Here is a 23,133-nt window from a genome sequence, read left to right on the forward strand (position 1 = left end):
GCTCACCTCACATCCTCTCTCAGGACCTCCCAGAATTCTCAGGAGGGTGACGGGGAGGGAAACACTGACTGGAGAGAACTGTTGGCTCTGGACCTTCTGGTCTTTTGCCCTCACAGGAGCCAATGACTCAAGACTATTCCTAGTCTGTGGACCTCTCAATAATCTAAGTTCTGTCTGGATATCAAATTGGACCATCTGAAGATTATGGAAACCACTCCTGCATCCGCTTTAAAACAGTTATCAGGGAAAGCGACCTTGCACGACGCCCCAAGTAAAAAAAAAAATCAAAAAAAATTGTTTAGAACTTAGAGCTGGGAAAATCCTGTCTTCCTTGAGAACAGCTGGTTCTTCTCTTCTGACAAGTGTGTGTGACTTCTTGGAAGCCCGTCAGCCATGGCTGGTAGACCTGGTGACCTCATGTCACTTATGCAAAGAGATGGAACAAAAAATAAAACAAGCAGGTACACAGATCACTAAGATTCATGTGGGTCAGAGATGAATCATTAGCATAGTAAAGACATACATAGAAACAAGTGACATTAGAGCAGCCTTCTCAAACAGAGGCGGACGCTGTCCCATCCGGGAGCATATCTGAATCTAGGAGGCGCTTTTCTCCCAGAGAATCCCCTGCAGGGAGAAGTCTGCGCCTGTGACTCATGCAGCCACAGACAGAAGCTTTCAAGCCCCTTTTTGGAGGAAGAGTGGATTCTTGACACAGAATCCCTGCCAGTGAGCACTGGGATGAGAAGAGAGGCCACAGCTCTTCTTCGGCTTGGAGGTGAGTCCATCAGCTCAATAAATAGCTGTAATCTCACCAAAACACTTGATCAAAAGAGGAGTTCTGCCATGCCTTGGCGTTTTATAGAGCTTTACAGTTCACAAAGAGCTTCCGATGCATCCTCTCATCTGCTCCAATTTAGAGGTGGGGAGAGTGAGGCTCAGTGAGGCTCATGGCTTGTCCAAGGTCCCACTGTAAACAGGGGAAAGGAACCGTCCTGTTTTGGCGTCAAGGGCAGTCATCTGCAGGTGCGTCCCCTGTGCCTACAGCCCTCCAGCTCCCAGGACACATGAGCAGAGCAGGAAGAGACCCTGGTGCAGGGAGAGCAGCAGTGGGAAGGGGGAGTTCCTGGGGGAAGACGGATCCCTGCCCTCTGACTCCATCCGCACCCCACACAGCCTTTGTGCCCCCACCGGACCCTCTAGGTTCGTTTCCTAACATTCCCGTTCACCAGGCTCTAGCCAATCAGATTGTCCAGGTTTCTCCAAATGTGGCCTCGATGATCCCGCCTCAGAGCCTTTGCTCCCCCTGTGCTCCCCACTCAGTGCCCTGCTTCCCCTACCCACCCCCTGCTTCCAAGAGCTCAATGCCTCCTCCCCATCACCTCCCCTGACCCTGCACCCCCGTGCGATTTTTCTCCCTAGTACTCCAGCACATGTTGCCTATGTTATGTAATTTACCATTTCTCCCTTGTACCAGAAGTAATTTTTGTGTACACTGTTTTCCCCTAGCTAGGCCATAAGCTGTCTTCCCTGTGATTGTATGCCCAGAAGTGTCTAGCAGAGAAACATGCATGTGAAAACCAAAAACATCTCAGAAAAGTGACTTCTTAATCCAGGTGCTGAAACTGAGGTTTTGAGGAAAATGAAGAGAAGACGCCACAGAAGAGGAGATGGATCCGGGCCCAGACCTCCCCTCCCCACTGGCCGCAGGTGAGCCCCAAGTGTGGCAAAGATCCCAGCCTTCAGAAAACAGTCTTCAACTTATTTCCCAAGACTTTTTTTTCTTTTAGTTTCATTTTGCTTCCATGAGGTAGTGGCAGAAAGGATTCTGAGGAGAAGAAAGGGGAATGTTCTCAGGGGCCTCCCACAACTTTCCAGAAGAGATGGCCAGGGCCTCTTTACCAGATGGCTGACCAGCAGTGGGCAGGGTCTGGCAGCCTGGCTCCAGGGGAGAGCTCTGGGGACCCAGCCCAGGTGCAAGGGGCAGCTGTCCCGCAGATGCCTTGGCTGGGACTCATTTGGGCAACAGCCCTGGCCTAGTGCAAAGGGGCTCTTTCTGCCTGTGGTGTGAGTGGCAAGAACAGAGGGTCTCTGCTCAGATCCCCTGTTAGTCTCAGGTGGCCGAAACAGGTGGGAGAGGTGGTGGGCCCAGGACTAGCTTGCGAGCCTCCAGATGGGTCACTGTGACTCTACTCCTCTGGGTCTCAGGTTCCTCATCAGGCAAATGGGAACAGAGGTGCCTGTGCCATTGGCTTGGAGGGAAGGAAGCCAAGTACATGAAGTGCCTGGGGCATGTGGGTTGTCAGCAAACATTAGTTCTCTCTCTCTGCTTCCCTCTCTCCTTCCCTTTGCTTTGTTCAGAAAGGGCTTCTGAGCAAAGAAATTGTAACACTGAGAACCCTGGAAAACAAATATTTGGATTCAACAGAGACAAACCTAAGGTCAAAGGTAGAGCAAAGCGGCTCCTCCAGCTCTTCCTCAGTCCTTGTGGTTCATCCACAGGGTCAGCCCTGGGAGGAATCTCTGCCTCTGGGGACCAGGTTGGAGGGCGGCCGCCACCCCTGTTTAATCACCTAAAATCTTGTCTAGACTGTGAGGCTTGGTCCTTAGCACTAATAAGGAATGGGGGCTTTAGGACTCCCTGCTGGCCCCTCGGGGCCTCTCTCTCCCTTTCTGCCTGCCCCCCTCTTCTCTTTCCCTCTCTCTTCTACCAGTACTCACCAGGAAGTCGGGGTGCTCACAGCTGGTCATGGCAGACTTCACGGCAACTGGAGGACTCCTGTTGGCGTCCTCCCAGGGTGAAAAAAAAGGGAAGCTGCTCCAATAGAGAAAGATTAACTTCTCAATGCCCGCCAAAATAATAAAAGTGAGAGGCAGGCAGGGATCCCCGGCCTGGCTCTGAGGAGGGTGGGGCCTCCTGGCTCCAGATGCGGATCTGCAACAGACTCCCGCCACCCACACCGCCCCACCCCAGCCCTCTCCAGTCATAATTTGGTAAGTTTGGGTAATTGCAGAGAAGTTGATACCCCATGACGCTAAGGAACAAATCAGGGCACAGCCTGTCAGGGTGTGGCAGGAGCTCACTTTCGGGAAGCCGAGTTCCCGGGAGCAGGAAAGGAGGGGGGTGAGGGGGAGGCTCTGGCTGAAGAGGCTTTTCAGTTTCGAAAGCTGATTTCTGGTGACTGGCTGAGCTGCGATGAAAGTACTGCAAAAACAGCCCAACCAGGCTGGCCCCTGAGACGCATTAATGAAGTCATGAGGGAAAGGGTATTACTGTTGACCTGGGAGCAGCCACTAGGGCTCAAGGGTACAGCAAAACCTCAGTGAGAGACTGAGGAAAAAATGCTTCTAATTCTTAGGTGCTTGTCTCCCTAACACCCAGAAACATCTAACAACTCAGCTTTTAGAGAGACGGGTCCAGGAAGGCATCGTCTTACCCTCATTCGGCAGAGGGCACTTGACAGGCCCTCCTCGAAAACACGAGACAAACACTATTCCACAAAGTCCCAAGAAAACCAAGTGCCAGCTACTCATGTTGGTGTCATGTTCTCAAATGGGTGGCGCTGGGTCTCAAAGTTCAAAAAACACGCAGGACACACATAGACATCATTGGAAGTTGGTCCAAGAGGGAGCACTGAGAAAAGCAACAATGAGATGCTTGACCAGGGAGAAGACAGACTTGATTTGGGCTGTGACAGAAAGCCAAGGTCGGAAGACAGTCAAAGGTCACTAAGTACCTAGCTTTACTAAATGCTTAACTATGTTGAATTGCTGCACCTTTTTTGTATTATCTTATTTAATGTTCGCTGCAAACTAGTATCCACATCCTTATTTTATAGATCAAGAAACTCAGGTGTTGATGGGGTGAGCTCTTTGCCGGAGGCTCATAGCAAATGCAGGAGCTGAGGTTCAAACCCAGACAGTCTTGTTCCACAGCCCGCGGGGCTCAAGGAGATGCTGGATGGAGACCTGCGAACCCTCTGGGTCTGGAGAACGGAAGGACAAGGCTCCAGGGAAGATGGCCCAGAGAGAGTATACACCAAGGGGCTTGCTCAGCCTGCCCCTGAGAGGAAACGTGGGTCCTCTACAAATGGCACCCAGGGGCTCAACAGTCACTTGGAAGTGAAGGTGAGACTGCTCAGCCCCAGGAGGGCATGGACTCCTCCATCTGTTGGGTTCCCCTGAACACACGAAATGTGCGGTTCCCTGGGCTGCACAAGGTACAAGGTGGATGGATAGCAGGTGTCACCATCCACGAGGATCTCCACAGCGAGCAGCACAGGCTTCACTGCTGCAGGAGGGCCTGGCTGGTGGGCATCAGAGCAGGGGCTGCCTGTCCTGCCCGCCACAACCCCATCCCACAGACCTGCGGGCAGGGGCAGGGGTGGGTTCTTGTTGGACTTCTCTTTTCTCTGTCACTTCTGGGGCAACAGGGAAGAAGGGACCTTCTCCAAGATGCTGCCCTCCCCACACTGAAGGTCTTGCCTTTCTTGGCTTCACCCTTCTCTCCCACCCCGCCGACTGTTTAGGTGGACAATTAACTCCCCTAGAGTGTAAGGAAAGATGCCACAGGCCTAGCTCCACAATTGAGGTAAATCACAAAGATGGTCTCCTGTTCCCACTTCGTTTGGCTGCCTGTTCACTGGGTTCCAGAACCCTCCTCACTCTTCATCTTCAAGTCCTTTCTTCTGGGCCTGACACTTTTTGTTTCACATGGTTCTCTGCACAAGTCCTTTCTGTGCTCGCCCTGTGGCCTGCAGTCACTGCTGCTGTCCGTGTAGTCCCCACCCCCTCAGCAGCTCAGATGAGGAGCCAAGCCAGCACCGCTCCTTTTCCTCCACCTTCCGCCCCTCAGAAGTGATTTCCACGGACTGTGGTCTCTCCACTCATTGCCTGGCCTGGTTTCTGCCACCATCTCTCACACTAAAGCCACTGTGGTACCCAACAAATCTCCCAACAATATTTCTGCCCCAGCTGATGGCCTCGCCCTCCTGCCCCAGCTGGAATCATCCCACCACCCCATACACACACCAGGTTCTCAATATACACCCAACACATTCACGTTAATTATTCATGACTCTGTGCTTTGAGTTACAGAAATCTAGTTCTGGTAATTAGCTCAAGAAATGAGAGGAATTTGTTTTAACAATATGGAGTCTCTCTGGGAACCAGTGATCTTTCCTCAAACACATGACGGAATTACAAATGTCCCATTCCATTGTCACACATAAACCCAAATTTGAAGCAGTTCCTCAGGCTCTAGGCACTTTGGGAGGAGAAAGGCGTTGGGCCTCTCCATATATAATGCATGACAGCCCCAATGGATGCACCATCTTTGCCTGTGGAGTAGGCTAAGCAGGAAGGCTTGACCTGGACCTTTTCTCTGCTGGGGTCAGATACATTGGCAGTTGGCTGTTGTAGGAGGGAATTTGCCAAGACATGGCCATGAGGAAAATCACGCCTGACAGCAAGCATGAAGAAGGCCACCAGAGCTTCTCGAGAGTAGGTCAAACTAAACTGTGGGTGCAGCTTTTGGTTTTGCCATTCATAATCCATTCAGCCTTCCCTCATTTTCCTCCGGGGAACCATCCTGATCCACGGCAGCCAGCCTACGTGCTTCATGCAAATTTACTCTGCCCAGTGGTTGCCCTGCAGGAGGGGGTGGGGCAGCTGGAGCACCGCAAACTCCTGGCCACAGCCTTGGTTGGATTAGCAATGGGTACAGGACCCAACTAGAGCCACTGAGGTGCAATGAGACTTCTGCCGGGACTTTGGGGAAAGAGGCATTTTCTCTTTTTCACTAAACTTGAACCTGGAGGATGCTGCTCTATAGCTGCTGGCAGTCATCTGACAACTGTATAGAGCCTGAGAAGGAAGCCGACATGGAGAACAGAACAGAGATGGAGAGAGACTGGGTGCCAGTGATATTTGATCCCATGTATCTAGCCATATACTTCAGCTGGTAAATTTTCTTTTTGGCTTAAACCAATTTGATTTGGGTTTTCTGTCATTTGCAACCAAAACACCAATCCACAAACTTAGACTTTATCTCCAATCCTAGACAGGTTCTTCTTTTAGAATTACTTGCACAATATTTGCTAAGTTTTACCCTTCAGTAACAATGATTACTGCATTAATTAGATTCGATTACAGTAGAGCATTAAAAATAACTTACACATTTGTTCTAATGTTAACCATCTCAACATATTTTTCCACAACAGAATTGTCTAAAATGTAGCAAAAACAATACAAGAAACTGTTGGGGAACAATTTAAAGCCCATTTGTCCATAAGATGCTTCACTCAAATGAACAGTCATGCATCGCATAACAACATTTTTGGTTAATGATGGGTCACATATACAATGGTGGTCCCATAAGATTAGCACCATGTAGCCTAGGTGTGCAGGAGGCCATACCATCTACGTTGGTATAAGTACACTCTGTGATGTTCTCACAACGACACCGCCTAACAACGCATCTCTCAGAACATATCCTCATCATTAAGTGACTCATGGCTCTACCTAATTTCATATACTCTTGTTCTGAAAGGTCAAGAAACCAACATTAACCATGGACAGTGGGGTTTCCTAACATCTTTACACAGCCCTGGCTTGTTTCACTAGAAATTGGAGTTGTAGAATTTTAGGTTTAGATTTGCAAAATTATTTACTTCAAAGTTTGATATGTACAGCTTGGAAACACTGCCTCAATGGATTGTGGCTCTTGATTTGTGACTTCCTGGTCTAAATAGTCCAATACTCATGCTTAACTGAATCTCAGTTTCTAGAACAAGGGTTGGAAAACTATGACTCACAAGTCAAATCTGGCCCACAGTCTACTTTTAAAAACAGAGCTTTACTGGAACATATCCATGCTCATATCCTCTGCTGAGAAGGGGCAGCTTGGAGCATCAGTTAAATTTGGCAACCTGTCTTCCCACTTTGGAATCTGCCTGCTTATATTGGAGTAGTAGTTTTCAACCCGACTCTCCATAAGCTGGTTTCGGGTCTTGCTTCCACAGCCCCCAGGTCAGTTCCATCGCATCCAAGTCCTAGGACCCCCCCTGGATATTCCTCCCTGGGCCCTTGCAGAGCACAGGCCTGACTCCAGGGCTGCTTAACAAAAACATCACAACAGGCAATTTGCCATTTATAATCTTTGTTCTCTGCTCTTATGGAACTAACTGCTTCTGCTAACCCTTCAGCTCGTCTCTGTCTCTCAGTGTCCAAGCTCTTCTATTGGACAAGCAGGGCATGGAGGGAAATTTTTACGTCCCTTATGCCCCACTTGGAATTTCTAAAAGAATGGACCCTCTTCCAGGAGAGAGAGGGGCAGTTCCAAAAGCAGCAGCCAGGGGTCTGCCTCCAGGGCAGAGAGGTTTTTACCAGAACTGGCAGCCCTGGTGGCACTTGGCTGGTGTCACGGGCCATCAGACAGGGGCACCTCTACCTGAGGCAGCCAAGACCGAGGGCCCCAGTGCTCACCAAACAGTCAGGGGCTGGACTTAATGCAAACTGAATTCAGGGGAGGATTCTGAACCCACAGCAAAGCTAGAGGGAACAACGTGTAGTTCCAAGACAGCTCTTAGGAACTGAGGGCCTGTAAGTGTCTTGGTTGGCTGTGCTTCGAGGAGTGATTGACATTTCATGGGAGTCTTGACCCATAAAGCCATGAACTCTCAGCCAAATGTGTGGAAGTGAGGTGTACTTGGGAAGGTCTCAGGAGACAAGGGGGAGCAGAAGCAGGAGCCCTGAGGGTCCTCCAGGATTCCAGACCCAGCTGACCCCTAACCTCTGCCATGGCAGACAGCCGAGGCCCAGGGATGGGACGGTGATTGAGGAAGAAGCAGATGAGGCTGGAGATTGGGGGCAGGAGCTAGCCCACAGTTATTGCTGCCTTTAAGGCAAAGACCACAGGGAAAGCTCCCCCACTCAGTGAGACACTCAGAGGCTTCTCTGGATCCAAGAAAAGTTCTGCTGGGCCCCTGGTAGGAGAGGGGAGGAGGAGGGATGGGCACAGTGCCCAGGAGGGAGGAGAGAACTTAGCTCAGTACTCTGTGACTGCTGGCTGCTCCTCAGAGACCCTGAGGAGTGTCTTACCCACAGAGCCAGGCACAGTTTGTGTTGGGTAGAGCCCAGTGTCCCCCTTCTTCGAGGGGACACAAGGACTTATTAGGAAGACACTGAGGAAGAATAACATTTTGGAAATAATAACAATGCTAGGTTCCTCAGGCAAAATATCACCGTTTATAGAGGGAGGGATTTCACCCCACAGGTAGTTGAGGGGACAATGGTGAGGGAAAAAGGAGAAGCAAGAACACTGGCTCTGCCACAATTTCTGGGGGAGAGGCAAGCAAGACGCCAACAAGATGCCAGAGAGGGACCATCTGTATGACAGGTGGCAGGGCCACAGACAACACCTCCCAGGACACTGAAGAAGCCGAATGATTCCTGGGTGCTCAAGCCAGAGTCAGAGAATCTGAGGTGGTCAAGATGGCTGATGGGCCAGAAAGGACAAGGGCCTTCGTAGTGGGGACACACATGAACTGAAGAATGTGGACAAGACAGACAATAGACACCTCAGGGGACACCTGTGAGCACAGGTGACTCAGGACCAGATGGGGCCTTCCCTAAAGCCTTGGCACCACACAACTGCTCCAGAATTTAGCCACAAACTCCAGGAAAGGGGTGAACATCCACCATCCCAGTAGAATGGAGGTTCAGCATAAAAATTAACTTACTTTGTCCACCTGCACTTTTTGATTGAACTTCCTACCTGTTGTGGATGCCTTAAGGAGAAAGGAGGGTCACCCTCTGCATCACCAGAAAATTTCTCCAGGAGCAGCAACTCTGGTTGCATGGGCCTTGGATGAAACAGATTCAGTGTTTGTCCTCCCCACATGCCACCTCCATCAAATGCTCAAATCAGGGACCAGTTATCATGGAGGGTGGCCCTTCGTTACACTATCTACAATGTTGTACTTCCACCAGTGCTGTCCTGGCACTGGGCTCCATCGCAGCTCCTCTGCTATCCAGGGGTTGACTGCAGTGGAGTCGGTGGGAGCCCAGGTCTGAGGACCCTCCAGCTCCTGCACGTCCTCCCCACTCTAGTGTAAGCACCGGCTCCTGTTAGTGAACCAGCTGCAGCTGGGTGAGGGGGGAGCCTAGGGCCGGAGACCTTCTGAGATCTATGCTATAGACTGAATGTGTGTGTCCCACCAGATTCATATGTTAAATCCTAATGCCCGATGTGATGCTATTTGGAGGTGGGGCCTTTGGGAGGTGATTAGGTCATGAGGGTGGAGCCCTCCTAAGTGGAATTAATACCCTTACAAAAGAGACCCCAGAGAGCTCCCTCGCTCCTTCTGCCATATGAGGAAACAGCAAGAAAGTCTATGAACCAGGAAACAGGTCCTCACCAGACAGTGAACCTGCCAACACCTTAATCTTGGACTTCTGAGCCTCCAGAACTGTGAGAAATAAATGTTTACTGTTAAAGCCACTTGACCCAAGGCATTTTTATCATAACAGTACAAACAGATTAAGACAATCTAGAATGTGTGGAATTCTGCTTGACTAGCTTTATAAGAAATGAATAATGGTTTTGGCCTCTGCTCTTTTGTTTGCTCAATTCCTCTCAATAGGAGTGTGACCTAAATACTTCTTGCACGCAGTATCCATCTTCTCTTTGATCACTTTTAACAGGGCTGAGAGGCAATGGAGCTTGGGCTACATATTAAGGACGCTTCTCCTCAGGAGCACACAAGGTGGCCATCATGGGTAGTTTCTCAGCTCTGACCAAGACCCACGTGTCCTCAGGCCTTTACTGAAGGCCAGCCTGACAAGACGTTCAAAGGTTAACTCAGGGTCCACTAGTGTAAACATCCCTTCCCCCTTTATTGCCTCCACCTTCTTGCAGAGAAATGTCCTCTCTGGGAAGTAGGATTCTAGATTATGAAAGCCGGAGGGAACTGGAGAGGACACTAAGGCCCAGAGAAGGAGGACAGCTGCTCGCTCCACGCTCCTCCTCTCAGTGAATGACACCGACATCCACCAAATGCCCAAGCTGGAGCTTGGTCCACCACATGCAGTCCTTCCCAAGCTCTGCCAAGTTCACCTCCTAAATATATCTCGTGTGTCCAGTTCTCTCTAATAGTAGCAAATCTATTAACTTCATCTAAGCCAACGTCATTGCTCCTCTTTCAGTTCTGCATCAGCTTCCTTAGGATTGTATGCACAGCAGTCTGGATAAACTCTTAAACATAAGTCTAGTCATGTCATTCTACTTTTTAAAACCCTTCCAGATTCAACCATGCCCGGAGGACACAGTAAAACTAATCCTTAGCAAGGCCTACGATGTCCTTCACGGTTTGGTTCCTCTGAGCCCCACTGCTCACCACTCCCCATCACACAGTGTCTGGCACACACAGTAGGACTCCAGGAATAGCAGGAAGATTGAATCAAACTATCCAAGCTCATTCAGCATGTCTCAGTCATGAACTTGTGACTCTGAACTCTTGGGCCAGGTCTTTGTGCAGAAAGAGGTGGACTTCAATACCTTCCTTCCACTGTCTAAGATTCTGCCCACAAAACAACAGGGGATGTCTAGAGAGTGCAGGGTGGGTTCTGGCCTCCTCTGCCTGAGCCCAGGGTTGACAACACAAGGCTCACCACTTGCTGGTCAGACCCCGAAGGCAGAAGATGCTGCTGTCATTGCCACACGGGGCACACGGAGAGGCACGAGGGTCAGACAGGAGGAAGAGGGAGCAAGGGGAAAGCACTGGCAAAAGCATTTACTGGGGTTTCTGCAGGGAGGGATGAGCAACGCAGGGTCAGTAGCTGGCCAGGCTGAGGACTGGTGAGTTTGAACAATTCTGGAAGGCTCTGGGGCTTAGCTGTGCTCCTAGTTGTCAGGTATGCAGCGCTGGGATGATCAGGGCAGGGGGACAGTGACTTGGCCAGATAAAGGAGGTAGTTGAAGGTATGAGCTCTGGATTGGTTGGTTTGCGTGGAATAGGCACCCTCACAGGGAAGTCATTTGCTCCCTCTGGGAACTGGCCAGCCCTGGGAGAAGCCTTCTTCCCCTGGTCAGCAAGCCCCAAATGCCAGAGCACCAGGAATCCAGAAAATAAGAAAATATCGTTAACGCAAGGCTCGGTAGAGAGGGTTTGAGTTTCTCACGAGCTCACTGCTCTCCAGAGCAGCTACTCAGGGGCCTTCCCTTTGCCATCATCCCTTTTGCAAGGACCTCAAAAGTCCCTTCTTCCAAAAAAGGAGTCCATGGAAAAAGGCAAAGGAAGACTTCTGGGAGAAAGAAGTGAGTGTTAAATAAAACCTTTCTTCACAATTGGTTCTAAATAAGCTTTGCAGCTTGGCAGAAAAAAGAAACGTCAGAGCTGAGAAAGAAGGGAGAGAGGGTGCCAGAGATCTCAGAGGAAAGTGGGTGCAAATAGCTTAGCGCTCAGGAGGGTCACTTGGCTTTTGGTCTGGGCATCAACGGGACCATCGCAAAGGCCCGTCCTCACTGACGTCTCCTTCCCTCCCTTAGATCTGCTCTGCGTTGAATCGAGGTGTGCAGAAGGCTGGGAAGGGGGATACAGCTGCGAATATCAAAGCAGCACACAGTCAGGCTTGGAAACTTGGGTTTGTGGAGAGGGAAGATAGCGAGGATTGCACAAACAGCCCTGCAAACTATGAACAGCAGAGGGGGCAGTGCACGGGAGAACTTCCGGTCAGGGCAACTGAAAAGTGAGGGGGACAGAACCTTCCCACGCTGAACTCGGAGGTCTAGTCAGTCCAGTGTCCCATGGAAGTTTCTTTGAAGGAAACTTGTGCACGTCTGCTTAAGTTTACACACCCTCTTGATATGTCGTGTTTAAGTTTGGGTTTCTTTCCTTTCCCAGGGTATTGAAAGTGCTGGACTTAGACCTTTATCTGCTCTGCATCTGATGTTCTGGAGAGTTCTGAAAGCCCCTCGGCTGCTGCAGGAGATGTGAATGAATTTCCTGAGCAAGTCCACTCTCTGGACCAACAGTCTAAAGAATTTTGGGGATTTGCTCAGAATCCTAAGACCGAGTCTGAGAGCCCTGGGCCACCAGGTCAAGCACACTTCTTCTAAGACAGCCTGGTAAAAGTGACTTCACTGGCCAGGACACCCTCATTGGCCAGAGGGGATTCAGTGGGTGCTGTGCGTGAGTGTTGGGAGGGTGGGGAAGGGGGAGAAGGATAAACTTGAAATGGTGGAGCGGGGCAGGTAGAAATCCAAAGGCATCCTTAATATTAGGTATTTTTTTGTGGTCATGTTAACTTTTAGGCTTAAAGCACACTCCCTAAGTAGAAGTGATGGCTTAGGAGCCTTGGGAATTAGAAGTAACTGTCTTGGCATAAAATGATCAAGTCACAAGCAGAAGCATAGGAAGAAGCCAGGACCCAGGCCAGGACAACCTGACTGAGCTGTGACTCAGGTCTCATCTTCCCTCCTGTCTCGGAAGTGGCAGCCACCATCCTTCATACAGTGTCCCTCCCCTGGCGAAGTCCTGACCCCGTTACCTCCTGAACCCAAAGTCAGTTGCTTTAATGCAACAGAGCATCCTCCTTCTGAGCAGTGAAGGATGAGCAGCCAGCACTCAGAGCTGTCACTAAGCCTCCAATAATTAGCTTAAAATGTGCTCCCAGACCGATCACCACTCTGGGAATCCAGATAGGACACCTTAGAGAATAAAGGAGATGACTCGAATCTGAGAAAAATGATTTTTGAAGGGAAGAAAATAATGTCCTGTGGGGAGGGCTGCCATTTATGCTGGATCTTGTTCAACCTGGGACGGCTTCATGGAGGAAGGAGGCTGGAGGGAATAGGAGGGAGGCTGTGAACTGAAAGAACTGGAGGTGGGGTGGTGCTGAGGGCTCAGAGAGGTTAAACTCTGCTCTCTCTGCTGGATCCCCCCATGAGTCCCCACTGAAGTGGCTCAGGTTGCCATTCAAAGGATGGTTCTGTGGGGTGAAACCTGTCGTGGTCCAGTGGGTGGCACTTTTGTTGATTTTACTCTTGATGACACACTTTCTCCCACAATCGTTTCCTGGCATAGAGACAGGGGAGGTGCTTCACTGACCTGCAGGTCTGGCCAATGGAAGATGAAACTGATCTACGTGCCAGTTTGGGGGTGATGGGAGCTGTAGAATGACTTCAATGGGATCATTTGGGATGTTCTGTACTAGAATCACTCCTGGGGTTTTCTGCAGAGAAATATGTTTTCTGCAACTTTGGAGGCTTGTTCTTTTTGGCATTAGTTCTCTTAATTCTGGCCAGCCCCTCTGAGTTACTCCAAACAGCCCCAGTGTCCAGGCTGCTTCCCTTTCCCTTTCAGCTCCCACATCATTAAGATAGGTTCAGGCCACTCTTTGGGCTCTGGGGTGACCTTCTTGGTGCTGAGTGGGATGTCAGCTAACAGGCAGTGCAGCGTTGGCCTGTCCCTGGGGGACGGTGCTGCAGTCTGGAGCCCCCGAGGGTGAGCGTGCAGCACAGCAACACGTTGTGGGCTCCCCTCCATGCAAGTGAGCCATGTGTGGGGCTTTGCCCTCAGCTCTCTCAGTTTTTGTCCCAGTCACTCCTCAGGATGGCTTCCACAGAGCAGTGAGTGCCTCTGTCTCAGTAGTGCCATTATCCATTCTTCGCCGTGTCGTTCCTTTGGGAGAAGGTGCCAAGGAGCAGCTCTGCAGCTGCCTGTGCTATGGAAGTACCTTGGATCTGTGAAGCTGAAAGCCCTAAAGTGTGGGCACACTGAGCACACACCGGCCCGTGCTGACCATGTGGGTGGATGGGCCCAGGGAAGGGAGGGGAACTGGGCCTCAGCACTCCTTCTCGGAAGAGGTCATCCCCACCTCCAAGCTCAGAGGTTTGAGAGGATGCTGCATGTATGACAGGAAGCACTGGGGCTGGGGGAGTCCTGGCTGCAGGAAACAGCTTCAAGCAGAGAGTTCTGTCACAGAGCTTCCCTCCACCCTAACCTTACCACCGAGGTCAAGTGGGGTTGCTGCATGGTGAACAGCACACGAAGACTATAACCCTTGACTGGGCCCCCAACCAGCATTCTCCAGGCTGACCCACACAATTCCCTCCCTGTTCCCTAGTTGGGGCATAGGGAGGGGCCTCCTTTGCTTTATCGCCTTGCAGCCTGCCAGAGCTTGTGTGATAGAGAACAAGGGTAGCAGTGATGCCCAGTGGAGAAATAGACACCAGCTCTCCTCTCCCTAGAGACAGGCATTCACTCTCCCTCTGCTTCGCCAGAATTCTGAGCAGATCCCATCTTCCTGGGCCTGGGCTTGAGTGCTGTCCACGGTTCTGACATCCTAGGGTTGGGGGAAGGACAAGCTGGACTGGAGAGCAATGGATGAGCCTGACATCTGACGTCTGCTGTCTCAGGGGCCTCAAGGCCACAGTTCACACAGTCGCCAATCACACGTGACTTCCCAGCCCTCTAATGCTGTTTTCCTGAGCCCAGCTCCAAGTCTTGGCCTTTGTCAAAGTCTTCTTCTGCAAGTCCATCCTGCAAGGAGAAGGCAAGGAGAGAAAAGATATTGTTCTCAATCTACAAAGCCGTATCAACTTATATCAGAAATCTAAAACAGAACTTTAGCTTCGAGGCTTAGTTCCAGCCCATGTATTAATGAGCATTCCTTCCTTCTTGGGTCCTCCGAGTCTCCCAGCCACCGACCATTCCACACTTTACAGAGCACTTAATATCACTTAGTATGTTTTGAGTATCATGCCAGGTGATGAGTACATCCTAGGAGCAAGAACAGACACACAGGCCCCTGCCCTCATGGAACTCATCATCTAGCATGGGAGACAGACGTTAATCAAGACTTATACAGATTAATATATAATTTCAACTGTGATCAGTGCTATGGAGGCGAGATGAATGGTGCTGCAAGACTTTATTACAAGAGAATTTCATGTAGTCAAAGAAGTCAGAAAGACCTTCCCTGGGAAAATGATGACTGTGATCTGATATATTTTGATGAGTTGAGAATGTTTTAGGCAGAAGAAGCAGCTTGTGTGAAGGCCCTGGGGCAGGAGAGAGGCTAGAATGCTTGAGGAACTAAAAGAAGACTGGAGTACAGGGAATGAGGAGGAGAGTGATGCAAGCTGAGGCAGGAGAAGGGGGCAGGGGCCAGACATGCAAGGCCTTGTGGGCCATGTTAAGAGTTTTATCTTTCATCTGAAGAGCAATGGGAAGTCACTGATATGTTTTTTTATAGAGAGGTGGCATGAACAACTTTCGATTCCAAAAAGATCACTCTGGGTGCTGTGTGGAGAACAGACTGGGAAGGGGAAGAATGGATATGGTGAAACCATGTTGGAGGAGTCTGGGTGCTGAAAGATGATGGCTCAGACCAGAGTGACAGTGAAGATGGACAGAACTCAAGGAAATGAAGAGATACTACTAGGTAAGTCAACAGAACTTGACAATGGAGGGGCATGAGGGTGAGGGTGGGGTAAGGGAGAAGGAAGTATTAGGGGTGACTTGGGGTTTCTGGACTGCTTGATGTGATGGAAGGTGAGGACTTTTATTGAATTGGGGAAAACTGGAAGGGACCAGGTTTGCAGTGGAAGAGCAGGAGTGCAGTCATCGAGTTCAAGGTGACTTTGAGACGCCCAAGTGGAGATGTCGAGGAGGCAGACCTACATACAGAGGACCACCCAGCAGGGGGCTGGAGGTATCAGTTTCGAGATTCAACTCTATAAATGGTATCTGAAGTCATAGACATGATAACAAGCCCAGGGAGAGAGTGCAGAATGAGGACTGGACACGAGGCCACTGACACAACAGGGCTCAGGGTGCTGCCCCAAGGGTGCACACATCAGTCCATTAACAGCAGCTGGAAGGAAGGGAGAGCCCCTTTGGCTGCTGCCAAGACTAGAGGTCCAGTTGCTATGATCCCATCTGATTCAAGGATTGTGGGATCAGATCCCTGCAAGCAGAGAGAGAACATGGAGACTAGCGGCTGACCCAATGGTGTAGTGGTTAAGTTCAGCATGCTCAGCTTAGGCTGCCTGGTTCATATGTTTGGATCCTGGGCGTGGACCTACACCACTCATCAAGCCATGCTGTGGTGGTGTCCACATACAAAATGGAGGATGGGGGCCCACCCGGTGGCGCAGCAGTTCAGTATGCACTCTGCATCAGCGGCCCAGGTTTCGCTGGTTCAGATCCTCGGTGCAGACATGGCACCACTTGGCAAGCCATGCTGTGGCAGGTATCCCACATATAAAGTAGAGGAAGATGGGCACGGATGTTAGCTCAGGGCCAGTCTTCTTCAAAACAAAATGGAGAACTATGGGCACAAATATTAGCTCAGGGCCACTCTTCCTCAAGCAAGAATAGGAAGATTGGCAACAGGTGTTAGCTCAGGACCAATCTTCCTCACCAAAAAAATAAATAAATAAAAGTGGAGACCAGAGAGAAGGATGCTGTTGCTGCGGGTACATGACCCTGTGGAGCTAGACCTTGCTTCCTTCTGTCCCTCCCTCTGTGGTAGAGCAGCCCCAGGCTGGGGCTCCCTCCTGTTAGGGCAAAATCCCACTGGGCCCTGACCTGACTGTGGGGAGAGGTGGGATTGGGCAACCTCCTTATTCCCTTCCTGTGCTGAAGTTCACACTCTTGGCAGGCAGAGCAGTGGGTCTTGTGGGGCCCTCATGCCCATGCAGGAGGGAGGGAAGCTAACGATCCATGCCCGGCTCCCAAGTGCTTCTCCCAGGACCAGGCCCCTTCTCTCCACCCTCCAGGTACTACCCGGGGAGGTGGCCCCACACAGGAGGAGGAGCCGACTTCTCTGGCCTGGTGCTGGGGAGGCACTTGCAGCTTATGGACAAGGCTGACCTGGGGACATGGAGCCACCTTCCTGCCCCACTCTGTGCCCCAATAACTGGGGCTTTCAGAGGTAATATTCTTAAGATGGACCACGCCCTGATCTCTAGGGCCCCCAAGGCCTGAGCAGCTGGCCAGGGGGCAGTGTGGGTCACCCAGAGGCCAGGTTAACAATTTGGCTTCATTGATTCAGGCTGGAAGGAGTAGGAGGAGGGCACTGGATGTAGCCAGACATGAGATTCAGGACCAGTTTCTTGCCCCCAGATTTTTCCAGTACCTTACAGCCCTACAGCCCAGCTGCTCCTTGTCAGAGGCCAGGGCCCCCACACAGTGTCCCTAACACACACTCAGCCTTCCCACTGAGGTTGGCTTCACTCCCTGGAGCAGCCTCCTGGCCTCCCCGACTCATGTTCTGCCCCAGCAACCTCGCTGCTCCCTTCCCTGCAGCCAGCTTCCCAGCGGACATCTGGGCCTTGAACAGAGATCACAGACAGCAGGCCCCACCTCATTGCTCATCCCTGAAACTTCTCTTTCTCCCTTTTACGCCCAACAATGGGTTACCCGGACTTCACTTGCCTCAATAACAGTAAGACAATGTGCACAGACCTCGCTCCCACAGCCAATTGATGCCTTTAATTTGATGCTAAGACAGCTTCGTGGTGATGGTGTGTGCAGGGGAGGAGGAATGTACGACTGGAAAATGGCTGGAATAGGTACCCGACTCTGCCCTTAGTGGCACTTATCATCTACTAGGAGGGGCTGGGAAAAGCAGTGAAGGGACGTGTCACCAGAGAAAGTGCCCATCCCCTAGACCAGCGAAGACTAGGGGAGGAGCCCCACACTCTCCTAGGGGTAAGAGGCAGCATTTGTGTCTGAAGAGCAGGACGGCGAGTAGATGCACAGTCGGGGAGCAGCCCCTCTCAACCCAGCCCCAGCTCTACTCCATCCTCATCCAGATGACTCACATTCCCTTCCTTCCTTCCTCTTTCTTTGCAGCAGTTCCAGGGATGCCTCCTCAGGCCAACAGGCAGGCCAGAGTCTCCCCCAACGGAACCTGCACCAACCAACAAGCAGCCACCTGCTCCAGGAGCTGAGGGGCCCGCCCCTGCTGATCAAGCCTCAGAAAATACTCATCCCCAAGAGCCGCCTGCATCTGAGCTCCCCTGGGAGAGCTGGGAGGAGCAGCAGCAAGATGCCCATCTCCCTGGGCTCCTGCCGTGCTCCTCTGAGCACAGCAGAGGTGTCCTGGAGCACGCTGCCCTCGTGGGAGTCATCCCAACCCCAGCGCCTGTGGTGAGCATGGCATGGCAGGAAAGGGGAACTGTCACCAACTCACAGCCATCTGTCCTGTCTTCTCCATCCTCCCTAGGACCCCATCCCGACCTTTTCTAGTGTGGACTGGAAAGCCCAGGCCAGGATTCTAACTGCAAGCTCAGCCCCTGTCAGCGGTTCTCACTGTGTCCTCAGAAAGATCTTTCTAACTCACCAATCCTGTTTCTTATCACTGTGTCATCAGAAAGGTCTTTCTAACTCACCATATCCTGTTTCTTAAGGAAACTGGACTTAGGAAGGAAGAGAATGTCCTGAGAAGCAAGAATAATGAGGAATGGGATGACTCTCTGTCCCTATAAGTCTTTAGGAAGAGGACAGGCTGCCTGCCATTGAATAGGAGCACCTGGGGACAGCACAACTCTGAGGACAGCCCACTCATAATATTTGCAGGTCCCAGGGCACAAGCACACATGGAGGCCTACCTACCTTGCATCCTTACTGAAAGGTTATAAGTCAAGTTAGCAAACTGTGACATAAGTATGTTCTATCATCCTGCCCTGACAAGCGTGCCCTCAAAGCAACCTGCTAGCCGGCTGGCATTTAGAATTCCCTGACTCCTTGGATTCTGTGCTCAAATGCAGTGGCACAGGGAGAGCAGGTCACAGCTCACAGCCTGGTCCCCTGCTTTCCTCACCCTTGGCTCCACCCCACACCACAAGAGCCTTCAGTGCATGCGAGTGGACAGCCAGTCTGCACACCCAAGCTCTGTCCACCCCTCCTCCATGAACATCCGCCCTTGGCCACTCCTTGGCTGGGCCTAGGGGTGCACACCTGGGGAAGCGGCCTGCACAGGCTCTGCAAGTGACCATTTGGGCAGGAAGGCGAGGGTGTTGGAATGAGAGTGTGGTCCTGGAAAGAGGGCTGTGGCTCCAGGTCAGCATGTCCCCTTGGCCCCACAAACTCCTTGCCCCATGGTGGGATGGCATACCCAGAAGAGGAGTAGAACAGACCCCTCTATCTAGGCCTAAGTGTGGTCATAGACAGGGCACCTCAGCCACTCACTCTGTCTTCTACTGAGAAGTGATCAGAAGGTGGCCCTTTGAGCCTTGGAAATGGTGCTGTCACGTTGCCCTGTCCACGTTCTCCCTCTCACTCCTGTTCTCCAATGCTCTATCAGTCAGGCCCCCACCAGGAAACAGATGGTACAATCAGTTTAGATCATTTTCAAAGGTGGAGATGGAATATAAGGCAACCACAATGGATATGTAGTAACCCAGAGGTAGTAAGAGTGAAGGAGACATTTCCACCTTTAGGCCCAAGGACTAGGGGAGGTAAGATGTACTGGAACCCAGGAGACATGTTGAGAAAGATGATTTGTGAAGTGCAGGGACCTTGGCTCAGGGATACAACCAAGCCAAGGTGCCTCCCGGGTAGGGAGCCAGGAGACTAATGATCATGGCCTCACTCTCCTTTCTCCCTCTACTTTCTTACTGGTGTTCCACATGGGCCAAACTCAACCAAGGCCAGAGGGCACAGGACACTGATGTAGCCTATGGAGGTCAGCCTCCTGGGGCTGAGCATAGGATAGAGAGGGGTGAAGGTGGGTCTGGAAGGGAAACGGAAAATACCCAGCACAGACACTAAATAATGACTCAGATAGAAATGATCAGTAACAGGAGATGAAAGGTGGATATTTATGAACAGAGTGTGCTCTCATGATCAATTAAAACTGAAGTCTTGATAAGAACGTGTATGTTCAATGCTGTGCACCACAGTTATTGGGCATAACTGGCATGAGGTTCGCATTGATGATGCTTGCCCAGGGTTTCCCAACTCCGAAAGGTCAAGAATCTGCCCAAAGGCACCCAGCTATGTGTAAGACTCAGACTAAATCCAGGTCTACCTCCCAGCCCACAGCTTTTCCCACACCCCTCTCTAGTACTGACAAGTGAAGTCTACAAACACAGCAGGGAGCAGAACAGGTTGGGGGGAAATGGAACCAGGTTTCATGCATGTTGCATGTGAAAGGACAGTGGACATCTGCATGGAAATAGCCAGCCAGCAGCTGGAAATGCAGGACAATACCCATAGAGAGGAGTTGCTTACATGCTCCCTATGCTTGAGCACCAGACTCAGAACAGTCCTTTCAACAGAAGCTGGCTCAGGAAGAATGTGGCTTCCTGACCGGATGTCCACACGAAGGCCAGGAAGCCACATTCCAAGAAAGAGCATCCACCATTTCCTTTTCACACCTACTTGCTCAACCCGCTGAAGACTCCCCTACACATCCTGTGCCTTTGCCCTACTGTCAGCACACTGAGAAGGCTACTGCCCTTTCCTTAGTTCATCTAAAACCCAATCATGAGCAGTATACGCCTATAATGACCAGATTGAAAATGAGACATCATAAAACTTAGATGGGAAAATGAGAAGAAAATTAAAGGCATGATGCAAACCAGCAGCGATATTGGATACTGTAACAGAAATCCCACACAATTCTTCCCTGAAATGTCATCTGATCTGAGCATATGCACCAGTGAGAAATGAATTTTCCTGAAACTCTGACATGAAGCCTGCTCCAGGGAGCAGTTCTCAGTCTGTGACTTAGCTCAGCCCCCACCAATGAACACCTGCTAGGCTCATCTTGAACTGTTTGATCTGAGTGGGAAATGTGGCAGCATTCTCATCATTACTGGCAGAATACTTTTTTTATTTATTATTTTCTTTAGATCATAATAGTTTATAACATTGTGAAATTCCAGTTGTACATTATTCTTTGTCACTCACCATATACATGTGCCACTTTACTCCTTATGCCCCAACCTCCTTCCCCTCTGGAAACCATTAAACTGTTCTCTTTGTCCATGTGTTTGATTACGTTCGACATATGAGTGAAATCATGCAGTGTTTTTCTTTCTCTGGCTTATTTTGCTTAACATAATACCCTCAAGGTCCATCCATGTTGTTGCAAATGGGATGATTTGGTCTTTTTTTTTTTTTTTTGAGGAAGATTAGCCCTGAGCTAACATCCGCTGCCACTCCTCCTCTTTTTTGCTGAGGAAGACTAGCCCTCAGCTAACGTCTGTGCCCATCTTCCTCCACTTTATATGTGGGACGCCTGCCACAGCATGGCTTGACAAGTGGTGCATAGGTCCACACCCGAGAGCCAAACCGGCGAATCCCGGGCCGGCAAAGCAGAACGTGCGAACTTAACTGCTGTGCCTTAGAGCTGACCCCAATTTGATCTTTTTATGGCTGAGTAGTATTACATTGTGTATATATACCACACCTTCTTTATCCATTCATCAGTTGATGGGCACTTGGGTTTCTTCCACCCAACTTGGGTTGCTTGGCTATTGCAAATAACACTGCAGTGAACACAGGGGTGCATAAGTCTCTTTTGACTGTAGATTTCAAGTTCTTTGGATAAATACCCAGTTGTGGGATAGCTGGGTCATATGGTATTCCTATTTTTAATTTTTTGAGAAATCTCCATGCTATTTTCCATAGTGGCTGGACCAGTTTGCATTCCCACAGGCAGGGTATGAGGTTTCCCTTTTCTCCACATCCTTTCCAACATTTGTTCCTTTTTGTTTTGGTAATTATAGCCATTCTGACAGGTATAAAGTGATATCTCCCTGTAGATTTGATTTGCATTTCCCTGATAATTAGTCATGTTGAATATCTTTTCATGTGCCTGTTGGCCATCTGTGTATCTTCTTTGGAAAAATGTCTGCTCATACCCTCTGCCCATTATGTGATTGGGGTGTTTTTGTTGTTGTTGAGTTGTATGAGTTCTTTATATACTTTGGAGATTAACCCCTTGTTAGATATATTATTTTCAAATATTTTCTCCCAGTTAGTAGGTTGCATTTTCATTTTGTTCCTGGTTTCCGTTGCCTTGCAGAAGCGCTTTACTCTGATGTAGTCCCATTTGTTCATTTGTTTCTTGATTCCCTTGCCTGAGTAGACATAGTATTCAAAAAGATCCTTCTAAGACCGATGCTAAAGAGAGTACTGCCTATATTTCTTCTAGGAGTTTTATGGTTTCAGGTCTTACCTTCAAGTCTTCATCTCATTTTCAGTAAATTTTTTAGTATGGCAAAAGCTGATGGTCTACTTTCATTCTTTTGCATTTGGCTGTCCAGTTTCCCAACATCGTTTATTGAACAGACATTCCTTTCTCCACTGTATGTTCTTGGCTCCTTTGTTGAAGATTAGCTGACCATACATGTGTGATTTTATTTCTGGACTTTTAATTCAGTTCCATTGATTTGTGTGTCTGTTTTGTACCTGTATGATGCTGTTTTGATTACTATAGCTTTTTAGTGGATTTTGAAGTCAAAGATTGTGACTCCTTCAGCTTTGTTCTTTTTTCTCAGGACGCTTTGGCTACTCAGGGTCTTTTGTCACCTGATATAAATTTTAGGATTCTTTGTTCTATTTCCATGAAGAGTGTCACTGGAATTCCAAAAGGGGTTGCATTGAATCTTTAGATTGCTTTAGGTGGTATGGACATTCTAACTATGTCCATTCTATAAATCCATGTGCATGGACTATCTTTCCATTTCCTTATGTCTTCATCAATTTCTTTCAATAATGTCTTGTAGTTTTCAGTGTATAGGTCTTTAATCTCCCTGGTTAAATTTATTCCTAGATGTTTTATTCTTTATGTTGTGATTGTAAATGGAACTGTATTCTTGAGTTCTCTTTCTGTAATGTTGTTATTAGAGTATAGAAATGCAACTGATTTTTTTAAGTTGATTTTGTACCCTGCAACTTTTCTGTAGTTGTTGATTATTTCTAACAGCTTTCAGATGGATTCTTTAGGGTTTTCTATATATATAATCATGTCATCTGCAAACAGTGAGAGTTTCACTTCTTCCTTGTTTGGATGCCATTTATTTCTTTTTTGCCTAATTGCTCTAGCCAAAACCATCAGTAATGATGCTGGACCCCCCAGAGGAAGTGGAAGGAGGTAAAGGAATCTTGT

At 49.7% G+C, this 23,133-nt stretch overlaps 1 protein-coding gene and 1 long non-coding RNA gene across 7 annotated transcripts in view; one reads left to right on the forward strand and one right to left on the reverse strand.

Annotated features, from left to right (window-relative positions):
* Positions 1 to 2,859, reverse strand: part of LOC124244034 (solute carrier family 23 member 1-like) — a 53,740-nt gene extending 50,881 nt beyond the window's left edge. The window contains exon 1 of one of the 4 annotated variants that reach the window (XM_046670240.1): positions 2,722 to 2,859. Coding sequence is in view for 2 of the 4 variants with exons in the window: in XM_046670238.1 (XP_046526194.1) it covers positions 2,722 to 2,751 (30 nt within the window). In the remaining 2 variants the exon portion in view is untranslated. The remainder of the gene's footprint in view (positions 1 to 2,721) is intronic. The other 3 variants (XM_046670241.1, XM_046670238.1, XM_046670239.1) reach the window with 3 other exon arrangements.
* Positions 530 to 20,939, forward strand: LOC124244040 (uncharacterized). 3 transcript variants are annotated; one of them, XR_006889840.1, is made up of 7 exons: positions 530 to 778; positions 1,617 to 1,710; positions 2,715 to 2,994; positions 3,840 to 4,128; positions 11,904 to 12,127; positions 15,259 to 15,447; positions 17,865 to 20,939. It is a non-coding gene; the product is annotated as an uncharacterized LOC124244040 (long non-coding RNA). The 3 variants fall into 3 exon arrangements; XR_006889842.1 differs by having other exon boundaries at positions 11,904 to 12,098; XR_006889841.1 differs by lacking the exon at positions 2,715 to 2,994.
* The last annotated feature ends 2,194 nt before the right edge of the window (positions 20,940 to 23,133 follow it).

Source organism: Equus quagga, chromosome 8 (genome assembly GCF_021613505.1).
Source record: "Equus quagga isolate Etosha38 chromosome 8, UCLA_HA_Equagga_1.0, whole genome shotgun sequence".
NCBI lineage: Eukaryota > Metazoa > Chordata > Mammalia > Perissodactyla > Equidae > Equus > Equus quagga.